This window comes from Rutidosis leptorrhynchoides, chromosome 3, assembly GCF_046630445.1.
Source record: "Rutidosis leptorrhynchoides isolate AG116_Rl617_1_P2 chromosome 3, CSIRO_AGI_Rlap_v1, whole genome shotgun sequence".
Classification (NCBI taxonomy): Eukaryota; Viridiplantae; Streptophyta; class Magnoliopsida; order Asterales; family Asteraceae; genus Rutidosis; species Rutidosis leptorrhynchoides.
This window is the reverse complement of record NC_092335.1, coordinates 73756515-73773459: the sequence shown is the minus strand read 5'-3', so window position 1 is coordinate 73773459 and position 16945 is coordinate 73756515. Positions and strand designations below refer to the sequence as shown.

Here is a 16945-nt window from a genome sequence, read left to right as displayed (position 1 = left end):
TCAGATACAATCTTCTCTAATTTTCTTAATGACACGGATGAGTATATTGCCGGTAACAATGATATCATTACGTTAAGAGAAGATCATTCGGGTCAATTGATATAACCTGATAATGCTTAATCTGGATTACCATGATCATGATCATGTGGTATCTGACCATGTTGTTAGCCTGGTTACAAGCGTCTTGGTTTCAAATTTACGCAATAGTTATCATCTAATTTTAGTTTCAATGATGCGGCACATAACTATATGACCATGTAGTACTGCAATGTGTTGTTTTTGATGTTCATCATTCAACTCATAACATGTATACTTATTAATCCCATAAGTAAAGATTACAATGATGATCACCGCATAACTAAATAAAAGTTATGGGTTACAGAAGACAACTAACAAAGTTAACAACTTAAAAACTGAGGCGTCTAATGAGTTGCAAAAAAAGATCTGCTCATAAGATTTGCCTACAAATAGATGATGATGATAACATAGAGCCAGCCCTAAATGAGACTTGGTCCGTATATACAGCCTAGCTTTTCTTCACAAGAATATTTCCTTAGAGAAAGCCGGTCTTCATTTCAGGCTACGCTCATTCTCGTCTTCTAAAGGCTAAAGCACACGAAGTTGAGCGAGAAATGCAGCACAAAGTTCCAAGAACAGAAATTGAGGCCCGTTTACCCTCTGTAGGTCAAGCAGATACTTCTCCTCACGAGTTTTATAAAGCTATATAAGTACGCACAATAACGTATTCAGTAAGATAATTATGGCGCACAGAAATACGGTACCAACAGGGTCGATGATAAATCATGTTACCTGGACTTCAAATTTAACCACATTGGGGGAGCTTGAGGTGATGTCAGCATCTACTATAGTCGACTCGTTTTCAAAGTACTGATTACTCTGCATACCGTTGTTGTTTATAGTACGTTCCTGATGGCCAGGATCCCACCTGCATTTCATGTTGTAATGCCCTATCTTCTTCCAGCAGACATTCAGTTCTTGCAGAGCTTTCAAAACTTCCGTCATAATCTCACGAGGATGGGCTCGAGACTGTCAAAATGGACCATAAAATACTATTACCTAAAAAAGGGCTCGACAGACTAGAGTTTTCAGAGCAACTTCCGTTTTATGAATTATCTAATCTAATTATCTATACATTTTTCTCACAGGCAAATAATCAAAGTTGTAATGAGCATTTTAATCTAGCAATGATGAAATTAAATAACTTGATATCATTACAACCTGAAGTCCAAGAGCCCATTTCCTGTCCACCTGGCTTCTCATATTTGCGCCTTGATAATCAATGTATCCAGTTGGGCGTTGTGCTAAAGCTGAAGCAGCAGCCTCATTCGCATTGATACGGTTGTAACCCTCCTGCATTTGTTAAACCATATGTAAGAGGTACCAAAACATTGATTACAACCAAGACAAACAAGATAATAATATCGAGAGACAATCTAACCACGGGTTTTTGGAATTCAGCTCCCAGATAACTGTTTGAGTTACGAAACCTATTGTCCAGTAGCAAGTAATATGCAACGGTTCCCTGACAATATAACATATATGCATGACATCATGACATGATGTCCATTAAAGTACTGTACATGATTAAATTACTTTTACCTCATTTTGCACACGATTGCGAAGTGACTCAACAAGGCCGTCCCTATCAAACCCCATCTTAATCACCTCTGCAAGAATATCTTCATCAGTCTGCAACCAAAAAATAAAAGATATTATGCGTTGTTTCTTGTGAATTTTACAAAGTAAAGAGCATATTGCAGATTTGAAGGTATTCTATCAAATTCGTACCTTTTTGACTTGCTGCATAGAATCTGGTGGAGGGACGGCTAAGTATCGTGGCAGATGGGCTTGAAACCAGGGGTGCATACGAATCTCGGGAATAGTCATGCGCTTCATTGGGTCAACCACAAGCAACCGTGGGATCAAATCTCTAGCCCCGGGTGATAAATGGCTTGGAAGTGTGTATATTCCACCCTTAAGAACAAATAAGTATGATTCCCAATCAAGTACTACTTAATTACTTATTTCTAGTAAAAAAGCATATAATGGTTAACGGGATTACCTTAATTTTTTTGAAAAGGTTGGGTATGTTTTCATCATCAAAAGGAAGGGTGCCACAAAGAAGAGCATACAAGATAACACCACAGCTCCAAACATCTACCTCGGGCCCAGCATACAGTTTCCCCGATATAACCTGTTTACAAGGAGTAACATTAATAAAAAGAATCTTGAAGATTATTGAAGGTCCTTGAACACTAATTATTAAGAATTGGGCAAAACTCATAATTGTCAGGATTGAAACCTCGGGAGCAGCATAATTCGGACTCCCACAACTTGTCTTCAGAAAATGACCATCACGCATGATATTGCTCAAACCAAAATCTGCGATTTTAACGTTGCATTTGGCATCCAACAGCAGATTTTCAGGTTTAAGATCTCGGTGTACCACCATATTCCGGTGGCAGTACTCCACACCAGAAATTATCTGCTCATACATGGGTTTGAGTTTATATTAAATTATTAACCAATGATATTTTACAAGGGGAATTTCATATATTTCCTTACAAACCTTTCAATTTACATAGGTATCTTTATGAAAAATCAAGTTACCTTAATATCCTTCTAAAGCTTAAAAATACTCAAATATATCAAAACACATATTTAAATCATTTTTTTCAATTGGTTTTAATTTATAAATTCTTATTTATATATTTAGATATAGATATAGATTAATAAGTTAACTGACCCAAATACCCTTCTTTATCAACCTTATCTCTATTGATGTACTTTGAGCAGTTTGTAAGGATGTAAATGAAACTCTCCCTAATTTATATAACATCAGAACTGCAGCAAATGAGTGGGATATATGTCGTCACCTGCTGAAAAAAATTGCGAGCCTCATCCTCGTGCAAACGCCCCTTCTCCACAATGTAATCAAAAAGCTCACCAGACTTCACGTACTCCATAACAACATATATATCTGATGGTGTCTCTACAACCTCATAAAGGCGGATAATATGTGGATGCATAAATAATCTCAATATCTTAATCTCTCTTCTAACTGCAAAAGCCCAAAATACATGAAATTAAAACTATGCATTTAAAATTTCAGCAAATCATTTACTGTCATTGGCAACGTTTATATTTATACCTTTTTCTTCCATCTCCATATTTTTAATCTTTCGACGGTTGAGGATCTTTATAGCAACTTTGTGTCCAGTTAATGTATGCTCTGCAATTTTCACCTTCCCAAATGAACCAATACCAAGTGTCTTCCCAAGTTTATAGTTACGTAAGAACATTTCCACACTGCTCCCACCACGCCCTGACCCCTCCATAGCTTATCTTACAGAAATGGTTGACTGAACATAATTTAATGTAATCCACGATAAGCTTTCATAAGCTATTTTAATTAACTGGTTGACTTCTAACATCAATGTGAAAATATTGATACAAATCCAGAATCCATTTCACATTTAACCATTTTAGCTAGAGAAGAAGCTACACTAATAAATATCTAAATCGTCTTTCCCTTGAAAGCAGCTATTCGTACCAGTATATTTTACGTTAATATCTTTAAGATGAATTTCTAAAGTCCTTGAAGAGTATAAAGAGAAATACGTTACTATTAATGGAAAGGTATTCCAAATGTATTATCAATTTTCAAATTTATTTAACATTGAGAAGCAACAGCAACACCACAAATACAGAGTTTTTCAACATGTGGGGAAACTAGGGAACTTAGCTTAAAAGTTTGGCAAGGAGGAGGATTACGATTACTCATAGAAGACCCCAAGTTTGAAAAAAAAAAAAAAAAAAAAAAAAAAAAAAAAAACGTTTCTATCGTAAGTACACTCAAAAGGGGGAATTTGCACTCCAAGCTTGGAAATTGACAAAATGTACATTTTTTGTGGAAAAAGGAAGGAATGAAAACACGCGAGAAGGACTGCACAAATTTGTGTCAACACACTCGAGCGATTTCATGGAAGCATGATCATGAAAACAAACTTCAACGAAACACGTGAGGATCATGTAGTACAGTCAAGATGACGTAACAAACATATTGATTGATACACATTATAATTACTATGAACTCACGTTGACACTTACAAACTTACAAAGACAAAAAAATAAAAAAATAAAAATCCCAACCAAATAGACAAATAACAAAAAAATCAACTTGATTACATATATATTAACATATAATAAATATGTAAATGTAAATATTAATCATAAATTATAATTATAAATGGTAATAAAACAAAAGCAACAAAATTGGGAAAAAGAGAGACGATTGGAAATTATTAGGAATACAAATAAAAGGGAATCTCGAATATAAACGCATTTGAAACAATTATTGAAAAAGGAAGATTCTTCAGAAATCAGCCACAGATCTGAATTTCAAAATTAGGTAAAAACCTAAAAATACCATTACAAACAGGCAATTGTATTATGTTATACATATATAAATAAATATAAACATATAAATACATACATATATAAAATAATTCATACAAAAAAAAAAAAAGGACTAACCAAGAGTAACAGAAATGAAGTCAAATCATGTTAAGTTATCGTCTTTCCTGATTAGCAATGGTGGTCGCGAAATTGTGGCGAAAGGATCGATGTAAAATCAACTGCACGGCATTAATCAATTGATATTACCGTTAATTTCACAAATCAACATGTATATAACAACATATATATGGATATATGGATACAAATATATTCGTATTTTGTATAAATAATAAATAATAAATAAAATAAATAAGAAATGAAAAGAAAAGGTAGAGGTTGTACTGTGTGTGACGAGGGTTTGAGGAAGGGGGTAATGGAACAAGGAAATAGAAGGAAAGGCTTTGTAAACGGTCACCCAACAACAAATCATGAAAATTAATACTAATTAGGCTTTTATTATTTCGCTAAACTTGAAAAAAAAAAAAATATAACAAAAAAAATTGTTTCTATTGCTTCCCAAAACTTTGATATAAATAGAAAAAAGAAAAAATTACACGGATTGCCATAAATTTTAGATAGTCCAATTTTATTTTATATTTATTTGATTAGCGAAAAATCGACTGTGAACGAGTATATTGGCTTGAGGGTAAATTTAGAGTAATTCAGTGCATTGCGCATTACGCACACACTCTGGTCAAACTCTTTTCAGAACCATTTTATTTTATTTTTACTTGAATAATTCGAGTAATCCAGTGCATTACGCATTACGCACACACTCTGGTCAAACTCTTTTCAGAACCATTTTATTTTATTTTTACTTGAATAATTCATTAGTTTGCAATTTTTCCTGGATATGTTAATGTTAATTGGACATTAGTTTTATTCAGTTTGATCATTTCACGTGCATTTTATATGAGGGGAAGGGTGTTCATCGGTTCGGTTTTCGGTTTGTTCGGTGTATTCGGTTTTGAAATTTTTTTGGGCAAAACCGAACCGAAAACCGAATTCAAAGTTGAAACCGAACCGAAAACCAAATTCGAATTCGGATTCGGTTCGGTTTTCGGTTAAAACCAAATATTATGAAAAATTTGAGAACGATGGTAGTTTAATTTTGGCATTACTAATGTCTTAGTTATTTACAACCTAAAACAATAACATACTATTAAATTATCAAGAATTCGATGATTTATTAATATTTACAGCTTAATTATGACGTTTACTGCTTCTATTATTAAGAAGAAGAACATAATAATTTGAGTAACATAATTATAATATGATCTATCAAATCGTCATATTGATGAGAAACTATTTTATTGATTGCATCCCAAATTATAATGGCATTAAAACATAAATATACAAATTAAATATATAAAAATTTTGAATTCGGTTTTGAATTCGGTTTTCGGTTAAACCGAATTCAGAATTTTCAAAACCGAACACCGAACCGAAAACCGAATTCAAATTCGGTTTCGGTTTTGACTCGATCCGAAAACCGTTTTTCAAATTCGGTTTGATTTTTTCCGGTTTGGTTTCGGTTTGGTGTTCGGGTTAAACGGTTTCAAACCAAATACTGACCATCAAGTCATTTTACAAATAATCCAGCATTTAAGGAGTTAACGAGTTAACGTACATAATAATATCGCATATGACACTTGTTTATTAATTTTGCAAAAAGGTATTTAAGTGTACGATATTTTTATGCGGTTAAATGATAATTTTTCAAAGTTGTGTAACAATCTCAATACACCTAGAGTTTACATATCTCATGTCCCTAAACCTTGTAAAACCAGTACATCCATATGACAAGTTTTCAATACACATGATACAATAATTGATGTGTGTATGTATACAAGTATCGAGGTAACTATCACATTTTGATTGCATAATAAATAATAAAGAAAATAAAAGTTAAGATCATAGATTAGTAAAATAGATACTAAAAGTGTTATTCAGCCATCCATTGTATAATTATAAACAGATGTAATTTTGATGATCTCGTGTTTATAATTGTATTGGTGATATCCCGATTATCGTCTTCAGTTTCACCATGAGCGTAGGATTGACTTGCACACCCTCAAAAACGGCAATGCTTATTCTAAAACAAAGCAAGTTACTACGTTCGGTAAAAAAAAAAACTAACAACGTTACCAAGTTGAAAACTGAGGCGTCTCGTCTAACGAGTTGCAGAATAAAAGATCTGCTCACAAGAGATTATAACATAAAACCCTAAATGAGACTTGATTGATATATACAGCCTAGCTTTTCTTCTAGAGCACGCGAAGCTGCGCAAGAAATGCAGCACAAAGTTCCATGAACAGAAACTGAGGTCCATTTACCCTCTGTAAATCAAGCAGATACTTTTCCTCTCGAGTTTTATAAAGCTATAAGAACACACGTCGTAGGACAATCAGTACGAAAGTTCAAATGTGTCGTGTGAATAGTTTTCATGAATAGAAGGGGAAATTACGTTACCTGGACTTCAAATTTGACCACATTGGGAGAGCTTGAGGTGCTGTCGGCGTCTACTATGGTTGACTCATCGTCAAAGTAGTGACTGTTGTGCATAACGTTGTTGTTTATAGTAAGTTCATCATGGCCAGGGTCCCATCTGCATTTCATGTTGTAGTGCCCTATCTTCTTCCAGCACACATTCAGTTCTTGCAGAGCTTTTAAAACTTCTGTCATAATCTCACTAGGATGGGCTCGAGACTGTCAAAATGAACCATAAGAAAAAAAAAATCGATGACCTCGAATTTTCAAAACTACTGCAAGCTATTAGAATCTGTCTCATTGGCCAAAGGGTAGACTATAAAGCACGGGCATATGAACAGTATAATAATGTCACCATTACGAAATTAAAGAACTTGATCTTATTACTGTTATATGGCACTCAACTGTGGATTTTTGTGGTTACCGAGAAAATCAATTCACTAATAAGGAAAAGCGTAAGAAAACCTGAAGTCCAAGAGCCCATTTCTTATCCACATGGCTTCTCATATTTGCACCTTGATAATCAACGTATCCAGTTGGGCGTTGTGCTAAAGCTGAAGCAGCAGCATCATTTGCATTGACACGGTTGTAACCCTCCTGCATTTGTTAGACCTAATGTATGAAGTACTGAACTTTGATTATAGGCTACAAAGAAAAAAAGAAAAATATATAACAATATCGAGAGACAATCTAACCACAGGTTTCTGGAATTCAGCTCCCAGATAACTGTTTGAGTTACGAAATCTATTATCCAGTAGCAAGTAGTATGCAACGGTACCCTGACAATATTAAAAAATAAATAAATAACATCATGACACGGAATCCAATAAAAAGAAATACACTAAACGATAAAAATAATAACAATAACAGTAAACTAGAAAATATTCAAATCACCTCATTCTGCACACGGTTGCGAAGTGACTCAACAAGGCCGTCCCTATCAAACCCCATCTTGATCACCTCCGCAAGAATATCTTCATCAGTCTGCAACAAAAAGAAAAAAACAGGAAAAGAAGTGCACTTTTATGTATGCAGATTTATAACACATAAAGGGTATCTTGCAGATTTGTAAGTATATTGTCAAATTCCTACCTTTTTAACTTGCTGCATAGAATCTGGTGGAGGAACAGCTAAGTAGCGCGGTAAATGGGCCTGGAACCAGGGATGCATACGAATCTCGGGAATAGTTATGCGCTTCATCGGGTCAACCACGAGCAACCTTGGGATCAAGTCTCTAGCCCCAGGTGATAAATGACTCGGAAGTGTGTATATTCCACCCTTTAAAGTACAAGCCAACATGATTCACAAATAAGCATTAGTTAGCATCAAGATAATTAACAGTTCTAATGAAAACAAGATCCCAAAAATTAGGCGCACCTTAATTTTTTTGAAAAGGTTAGGAATGTTTTCATCGTCAAAAGGAAGGGTCCCACATAAAAGAGCATACAGGATAACACCGCAGCTCCATACATCTACCTCAGGTCCAGAGTACAGTTTCCCAGATATAACCTATATAAACGGCATATAAAATAAAATACTTATTTTAGTAAGACCTCTTAAATTAAGGCGATTAGGGTGAAACTAGTAATTTCCGATTGATACCTCGGGAGCTGCATAATTCGGACTCCCACAACTAGTTTTGAGAAAATGACCATCGCGCATGACGTTACTCAAACCAAAATCTGCAATTTTAACGTTGCATTTGGCATCTAACAGCAAATTTTCAGGTTTAAGATCTCTGTGTACCACCATATTCCTGTGGCAGTACTCCACGCCGGATATTATCTGCTTCAAACCATGGAAGTGAGTATAAATTAACCGATAAATTAAAATTAATATAAGACCCGCAACTGTAGCAAATGAGTGGACAAATTTTCACCTGCTGAAAAAAACTGCGAGCCTCGTCCTCATGCAAACGTCCCTTCTCCACAATGTAATCGAACAACTCACCGGATTTCACATATTCCATAACAACATAAATATCTGACGGTGTTTCTACAACCTCATAAAGGCGGATAATATGTGGATGCATAAATAATCTCAATATCTTAATCTCTCTTCTAACTGCAAAAGCCCAGACTGTATTAAACTAAAAGCCATACATACACACTTTCAGCAAATAACTTTAAATCTGATGTTCGTATTGCCGTTGACAGAGTTTTAGTGCTTCTACCTTTTTCTTCCATCTCCATATTTTTTATCTTGCGGCGGTTGAGGATCTTTATAGCAACTTTGTGTCCAGTTAAAGTATGCTCTGCAATTTTCACCTTCCCAAATGAACCGATACCAAGTGTTTTCCCAAGTTTATAGTTACGTAAGAACATTTCCGCACTGCTCCCACCACGTCCTGATCCATCCATAGCTTATCCTTGCAAGATGGTCGACCCAAACCTAGTATAATAAATATGCCATCACTAAATCATCCGGGATAAGCTCTTAGATGAACCAAGCTAACACGACAGCTGAGATAATATTCGTAACAATTTTTTTTATGTCGGATGTCCATTAAAACGAGATCTTTGTAAGAGTATCATTTATGTTAGTATCTTTAAGATGGATTCCTAAATTTCATGAAGAGTCTGAACTTGATTTACCTTATTATCAAGGTTGTAAAAATCACAGGGGAGAACTAATAGGCCGAGACCTTGTAGGGACTAGCCGGCCAAGTCAAGGACTAATCCGATTGGACTTCTTATATTTAAATAATAAATTTCAAATTTACAGGTGTAATTATAGATAGAAAATATACATAAACCTAAACATATTAGTTCGAGTGTTCAAATAGTTCAAAATTTACCAAGTTTAACTTCGACCGTTTTAGACCGATGAATCCTGACTTTGAGCTATTGACCAACTTCTAAGTCGAATTAAGGCTAGTCGAGTCGGAGTAGCCCTAAATCCAATTAATCGGGGATTAATCCCGACATTAATACATAAGATAAAGTAAGATATTCCAAATCATTTCTCAGATTTCAAATTAAAGTAACCTTGTGAACCAACTGCATCATCACACATATTTTGCCATGATGCCCGAAGATGGCTTCAGGGAAAACTAGGTAACTTAGCTTTATTATTCACTCAAAAGGGGAAATTCGCAATCCCTACATGTAAAGTGTTACAAGTTTTCTAAAAAAGGAATGATAATTATTACATAAAAAAACACACAAAGGCGTACAGGTTCAAGCATATGCGCACGAGTAGATTCACCTGAAACGTATATATAAAAACAAACACAGCGAGAATACGTGATGATCACTAGTTCAGTCGAGAAATGAACTAACTAGCAAGTTGATCTAAGTAGTTCTGAGTAGTCTCTCTAAACATACAAAGACTATAATTATACCTAAAAACAAAATCACTGATGCACATATCACACAACAACCATTTAAAGTTCTACATCATAATTTAGCTTAACTAAACATATAGAAATAAACAAAACTGGAAAAAGGAGTGGCAATTGAATTGAATTCCATTAAATTTAGAAAAGAAATAAATATATTAATTAAAAAAGGGGAATCTCACATACAACGCAACTGAAACAATTATTGAAAAAGCAAGATTCTTCAGATATTAGCCACAGATCTGAAATTTAAAACAAAGAAAAACCTAAAATACAATTAGAAACAGAGCTAGGTAATTACTATAATACATCATACATATATCAGCATAATTCATGCAGTAAAAAAAGGGAAAATTAATGAAAAATTAGAGAATAGACTAACCGAAAGTAAAAGGAATGAAGTCAAATCATGTAAAGTAATCTTATTTTCTGATTAGGACTGGTGGTTGTGAAATTGTGGCGAAAAGCGCGATGTATAATCAATTGCGTATGATGATTAATCGAATGAGTTGAGGTTTCATTTGGCAAATCAACATGTATATATATGTAAAAATAGATATACTTATGTATATGTATTACGTATTTATGTATAAATATTAAATATTGTTACAAAAATAGAAAGAAAAAAAAAGGGTGGGGAAGGTACTGAGAATGTGACTGAGGGTTTGAGGAGGGATGGGGGTGATGATGGAACAAATGAGAGCAAGGTTTTGTGTTGTGAAAAAACAATACGGAGTATATAAAATAATGAACATAAAAAAATAAAATCTTGTATCGACGTGTAATGACCTTTGTTAAATAATATTACGGGGTAAATAATTGAGATTGTATTTTTTTTTCCCCCTTAAGAGGCTTGCATTTAGTTACTTTTAATCTAGGTAGAGGAAATACTGTCTACATCTAACCTCACTCATACTCTACTTTAGTGGATTTGGGTATTGTTGTTGTTGTTGTTGTTTTTAAAGGGCTAAAATTTATAAAATAAAAACTAGCAAGCTGAAGACATACACTCCAAAGAAAAGCCAACTACAAACATACCCGCAACTAGCTCTATATCGCGACAAGAGAACGACACACCAACAAACAACTTAATTTATAAAAATAAAAAATATAATTAAGCCAAACTATACGTACGAATACGTGACTTAAGAGCAAAACCAACTACTACTACTCACGACCCCAAACAACGCCTTCACACAACCAACTTTTAACCGCAAGCTCTTAATGCATCTGAATCCAACTATGAGGAAGATAGTTCAACCTCATCAACAGCAAGATCTTATTCATTCTCCATCAACCTAGCGTGACTACACCGTTCAAATTGTTTTACATGTTTGATAGCAATAATTGTGATTGTATTAAGTTTGATTGCAACATATTATTACTATATTCAATTCAAAAAATAGTTTTTTATGAAAAATATGTAAACCAATTGTTTCACGTGTTAATAATATGATATTATTTTATTATTATTATTATTTTTACCATTATTATTATTAGACAAAATTAATTCATTAGTTCTTAATGTTTATTCACAGTTTTATAAATAGACGTAAAGTATTTTTTAACGTGAATGATTCTAATTATTCAAATTGTAGTGTCGTGGATCCTTGTAGCTCACTGTTAGTCTCCATCACGTGAGATGCACACGAGGGTTGGTTGGTCATTTTACAATTGTGGTGTATTAAAATGGAATAAACCCTTGTGTTCATTTGTAACCCTAATTTATTTTCTGATTCAATTTTTTAGAACCTTAAATCGATTCTCCGCATCGAAATTATAATTGAGAATCGATTTTGGATTTTAAAAGTTTGAAACATATAATAAATTAAGGTTACAAATGATCGCATGGTTTATTCTATTTTAATACACTGTAATCGTAAAAAGACAAAACAACCCTCGTGTGCATCTTACATGATGGAGACTAACGGTAGCATATGTTACCTTCAAGGACCAACAACGCAACAATTTGAAATAGTAAGGTCATCCACCTCAAATAAACACTTACTTTAGACAAAGATTAAGGACTAATGACGTAATTTTATCTTTTAATTTTTATTAATAAACGAGTAGATTTGTTATTTTAAAAAAGGATTTGCTTACGACAGCCTTGAAGGCTCTCATTAACATGCGTTGAATCATTGTAAATAGTGGTTATAGAACACTTTAAAAATGACAGTTATCAAAATGTAAAACAAGTTAAAGCGTATTAACGAGAACTTACGGATGTTGTTAGCAAAGTGCTTAGAAACGGATGAATCAGATGGATATACATCGAATCGGTGGCCATTTTCATCCCTATTTTTTATTTTTTTTTAATCCTCCGAAGGCATAAACTCAGTGTTATTTGTTTAACTATTTATTTATATTTAAATTAATATTATTCTTACCGTATATTAAACGATTGCACTGTAAAGGACGGCTGGTATCGACAATAGGTGACGAACGCCGGAGGTGCTACCATTTTTGGATCTACTCAAAACCTCAAAGTCTCAAACGCATATCGCTTACCTACTCCAATCAAATTAACTATTTTAATCATATTACATACCTATCATCAATCAGGTACGAACGAATTGTCTTCATTATAATTATTTTGACCTAATTTATTTATTAGCCTCTGTATCAACAACCGCGATTTAAGTATTCTCTAATTGAGATTACTTTCACCGTTCCCTCAATTATTTATGCAATAGCACTATATCAGTTATAGGTTTGTTATTTAATGATATACAATTAGCATATGATGAATAGAACATAGAATTATCAAGCAAATAGGTGAAGGAAACAAGAGACAATAGATTAGAACCTAAAAGTAGAACGAATCAAATACGACTGTGTAAACCGATTATCGAATTGTTTTTAGTGCTCCAAATGAAGTTAGTCTGCATACATATATTAAAGGCTATCTATGTTTTCTTTATTTATTTTATGTTCTATTGTTTGTAGTTTGGAAGTTCAAGACTAAACGCTTATTACCGTGATAAAACCGGAAGCCTACATAACTTTTCGTTAAATTGGTTGTATTAGCCTCTGTTTGTGTAATGGGAATTTAAACAAGAGTTTCAGTTAGAATCCAGCCTGCATCCAACTTAAAGTTTTGCAACGACGTATTTAGATGGACAAATACATATTTGCTCTTTTTATATATATTTGAAAATTATGAATCCGAATGGCCCATATGTGAAATGTCAGCTCATTCTCATATGTGAAGTCTGGTATGAAGCTAAAGTTGTTATTTCAAATTGAAGTTACTTTATTGCGCCAATAATCATCATAAAAGAGAGTTGCATCTATAGTGCTCAAGCTTTTAAAGTAGGTCATGATTCATGAAGTCTGCTTTATACATGATTATGGTTATGTAATGTACCACATACATGATTTTTATGGCTATACCCATAGATAGCAATATACCACCATACACTCGTACTACATCTGATACATATAAGCTACCTGGGAGCTTCAATCGGCACTTATGGGATGTTTTTTTCCTCTTGAACACATTGCTAGATAGACAAAATACGGAGTAATTTCAAATAACATGCTCTATTATACGGTCTCTGTTGGAACTTATTGTGGGACTCGACCCATTGATGATGTGCATGGAGTGGTGTGTCTATCCCATAAATTTTCTATGTAGACGGATAATGTTTTCTCTGTTCAGGCATAAATTTTCTATGTATGGCTCTAAAATATATTTAATACGCAATGCTTCTATTATTGGGTTTTGGATTGCATGCAAGATATTGAGCTGATGTAGCTTTTTTCATATATTTGACTCACTTGATTGCATCTATGATGTATTTAAGCAGTTTGATTCGGGTGCCTCCAAACGACTTGTGTGAAGGTTATTGAGATGGCATCTAGAAGGAACGTCAATTATACTCGTCTTGCAGATGACGATGATGACTATATTATGGGTAATGAAGGAAGGTATGACCCACGGTTCGATTACTCACCATCAAGCTTAGATGAAATCCCGTGGAAGTCAATTGTCCTTGCACTTTTTCTGCTTATTCTTGGATGTGGGCTTTTATTTCTCTCGATCTTCATCTTTACGGGTCACATGGGAGGAGACAGATCTCAAGCATATGGCCTGTTAGGACTCGGGGCTCTCACCTTCCTCCCTGGTATGCAAATGATATTACTCCATTATATACGTAGTATATTTTATATCTTGTGAAGATTTGTATATTATAAAAAGGAATCCCTTTTTAAATTAGTCAAATACAGAGTACCAAGCAAGATTTGCATGATAATTGCAAATGTATATCTATGGCGATTGCAAGGTTACATACAATCCAAATTGTCAGTATGGTGTATTTACTAATCAGGAAAGGAGTATAAATTTCAGTTTTGTTAGAAAAAAAAAAAGGAGGAAGCTCACATAGTCACAACTCACAAGCATTTTGTCGAAAACTCTTTAATTAAAAAAAAAAAAAAGTGAACTTGCACTCATATTTTGGCAATAATAGAATCTCACACTTCTGTGCTGGTAAGTTGAATCTTATGCATCTTATTTACAGAGAAATAGTATATAGTATAGTACAATATATGTCTCTGAAATTTCAAAATTTTATTACGTCTTTTGGTAATATGCTCATATATTTAACACAATTGGTGTAACAAACTGATTTCAAGGTGCTTGTTTAGTTATTCATGGTGATAGCCTTTCTACGATTTCCTACTTTTTGATAATTATTTATCCGTTTTAGGCTTTTACGAGACTCGAATTGCATACTATTCATGGAGGGGTGCACAAGGTTATCGCTATGCAGCAATCCCTGGTTATTAAGAATTACACACTCGTTATGTTTATTTGGTTTTTTATTCTGGATGTAACATAAGCGTCACCTTTTTCTTATGTAGACTACTGTTTTAAAGTTTATGGAATTGAAATATATGGTACATTTTTTTAAAGTTTATGGAATTGAATATATAGTACACGTATCCGGTTTCTGTTTGCTGTGTGGATCGTGTAGACAACCGTTATTTTTAAGTTTATTGAATCGAATATATATTTCTTCGTACATATAGTGTTGTAAATCTCGTTATTCTACTCCCCGAGATCTCGTTTTTGGAAGGCTGCCGAGATGAGATGTCCATTCACCCGAGATTTCTCGGTCAACGGCACGATTTCTCAGATTTTCTCACTCATTTCTCGGATTTTTTTGTAAAATCTCGTAAAAATGTATATAAATATACATATATTTAATTATTTTTATATATTTATATTAAAAGATCTAAAAAGTCAATATAAGTCAACGTCCGAGATATTCTAGAGATTTTTCAACAGATGCTGAGATCTCGCCAAAAATGTCCAAACGAGATCTCTCCCCGAGATCCGAGTTCTCCAACCTTGCATACATATATGCGGGTTCTGTTTGCCGAGTAATTATTAAAATTCCTCAGATTTAGGCCAACTGTGCATTGTTTGTGAAATAGAGATTGTTTCTTTGACACACAAACAATATAAATGTTACTTGATTGCATATCAATTCAGATTTCTGAATTCTGAAACACTCAATGTCTTTAAAAACTTGCATAAAAAGCATAAACACCAAAGCTTTGCAAAACAATCGTTGACTTGTTAACTACTGCTCATCATTTGCGTGATTTCGGTAATTACGATATCATCTAATTTGAGGTCTTGATAACCTGATGATTTTCAGTGCAAGTTTTTACGTGATTATAAACCAATCTGCTTAGACGCTATCAGTATTTATGTTATATACAATTACATAGTTGCAAAATGGTTACTGAGGTCATGCTGATGTTTGTATATTGTAAGTTCCCCCATTTTTTTTTCTTTGGGTGTTGATATTTCCAAGTATGTTTTGATAGATCCACTAAGATTTACTAAACTGACCTTAATGATGTGTTACACAAATTTCTTCTTACAATTTATTGAAGGGACATAATTGGAAATAAGACATAAATATGAGTGGATTTATCAATTTGAATTGTGGAAATATCACCACCTTCTTTTGAGCATACAACAATGGGGATTTATTGGTTGACTTGCAATATCAGGTTGTACTAATGGAACATGAGGGGATTCTGTTGCACTCGGAAGAAATGGACCAGAAACTGAAAAGATTCAGGTTACAAAAAGTCAAAAGAGACCTTTTGTTCACCAACGAATAAGTGATGACGTGGCAATTCAAAGGTTGACAGGCACTTCAAAAAGCAACATTCTTTCTTCTTTCTTCCCACTATAAAAAATCAAAATATTCCTAACTTCAAATGCAATATTCATTTTTGAGCATTAAAAAGTTAAATAGGTTGTGTAGGCATGACCCGGTTTTGACAAAGTGGGACCCACCTTTCATCTTTCCTTTGGTGGGGTTCCTTTTTTTTTTTTTTTATTGCAGATGATCAAGGTGCAAGTAAAATGTTCATGATAACATAATTTCTGTCAGTTTTTTTTTCTCTGTTTTCTATATCTATCTATCAATAGTAATATGTAAAAATATATGAACTTCATATACACATTATTAGGTGCAGATTATAAAAGATGCTTTTTGATATGATTATCTGACTCCAGTCTTTTCTTAAGGGTGAGAGAATAACCTCCAAAATTAAGAAAATATAAACTTGTTTATACATTGATATAAGTTTATTAGTTTGCTCATA

General features: G+C 33.6%; 3 protein-coding genes across 11 annotated transcripts; 1 reads left to right on the top strand and 2 right to left on the bottom strand.

Moving 5' to 3' along the window:
* Positions 1-276: 276 nt before the first annotated feature.
* Positions 277-3365, bottom strand: LOC139896350 (SNF1-related protein kinase catalytic subunit alpha KIN10-like). The gene is made up of 10 exons (XM_071878983.1): positions 3173-3365; positions 2898-3082; positions 2324-2506; positions 2084-2215; positions 1810-1995; positions 1621-1710; positions 1460-1543; positions 1240-1371; positions 811-1047; positions 277-720 (listed from the first exon to the last, which is right to left on the bottom strand). The coding sequence occupies exons 1-10, from the start codon at positions 3357-3359 to the stop codon at positions 607-609; spliced, it is 1530 nt and encodes a 509-aa protein (XP_071735084.1). The 5' UTR covers positions 3360-3365; the 3' UTR covers positions 277-606.
* Positions 3366-6629: 3264 nt separating this feature from the next.
* Positions 6630-11004, bottom strand: LOC139896348 (SNF1-related protein kinase catalytic subunit alpha KIN10-like). Of its 7 annotated transcripts, none has more exons than XM_071878979.1 (12): positions 10692-11004; positions 10492-10575; positions 9143-9360; positions 8849-9033; positions 8572-8754; positions 8347-8478; positions 8062-8247; positions 7864-7953; positions 7665-7748; positions 7435-7566; positions 6952-7188; positions 6630-6860 (listed from the first exon to the last, which is right to left on the bottom strand). In XM_071878979.1, exons 3-12 carry the CDS (start codon positions 9327-9329, stop codon positions 6747-6749), a joined length of 1530 nt encoding a protein of 509 aa, XP_071735080.1. In that variant the 5' UTR covers positions 9330-9360; positions 10492-10575; positions 10692-11004; the 3' UTR covers positions 6630-6746. The 7 variants fall into 7 exon arrangements, with proteins under 7 accessions (XP_071735080.1, XP_071735078.1, XP_071735079.1 ...); XM_071878977.1 differs by having other exon boundaries at positions 10496-10575; XM_071878978.1 differs by having other exon boundaries at positions 10492-10551.
* Positions 11005-12713: 1709 nt separating this feature from the next.
* Positions 12714-15333, top strand: LOC139896347 (uncharacterized). Of its 3 annotated transcripts, none has more exons than XM_071878975.1 (3): positions 12714-12874; positions 14157-14439; positions 15025-15333. In XM_071878975.1, the coding sequence occupies exons 2-3, from the start codon at positions 14166-14168 to the stop codon at positions 15102-15104; spliced, it is 354 nt and encodes a 117-aa protein (XP_071735076.1). In that variant the 5' UTR covers positions 12714-12874; positions 14157-14165; the 3' UTR covers positions 15105-15333. The 3 variants fall into 3 exon arrangements, with proteins under 3 accessions (XP_071735076.1, XP_071735074.1, XP_071735075.1); XM_071878973.1 differs by having other exon boundaries at positions 14122-14439; positions 15025-15332; XM_071878974.1 differs by having other exon boundaries at positions 14119-14439; positions 15025-15332.
* The last annotated feature ends 1612 nt before the right edge of the window (positions 15334-16945 follow it).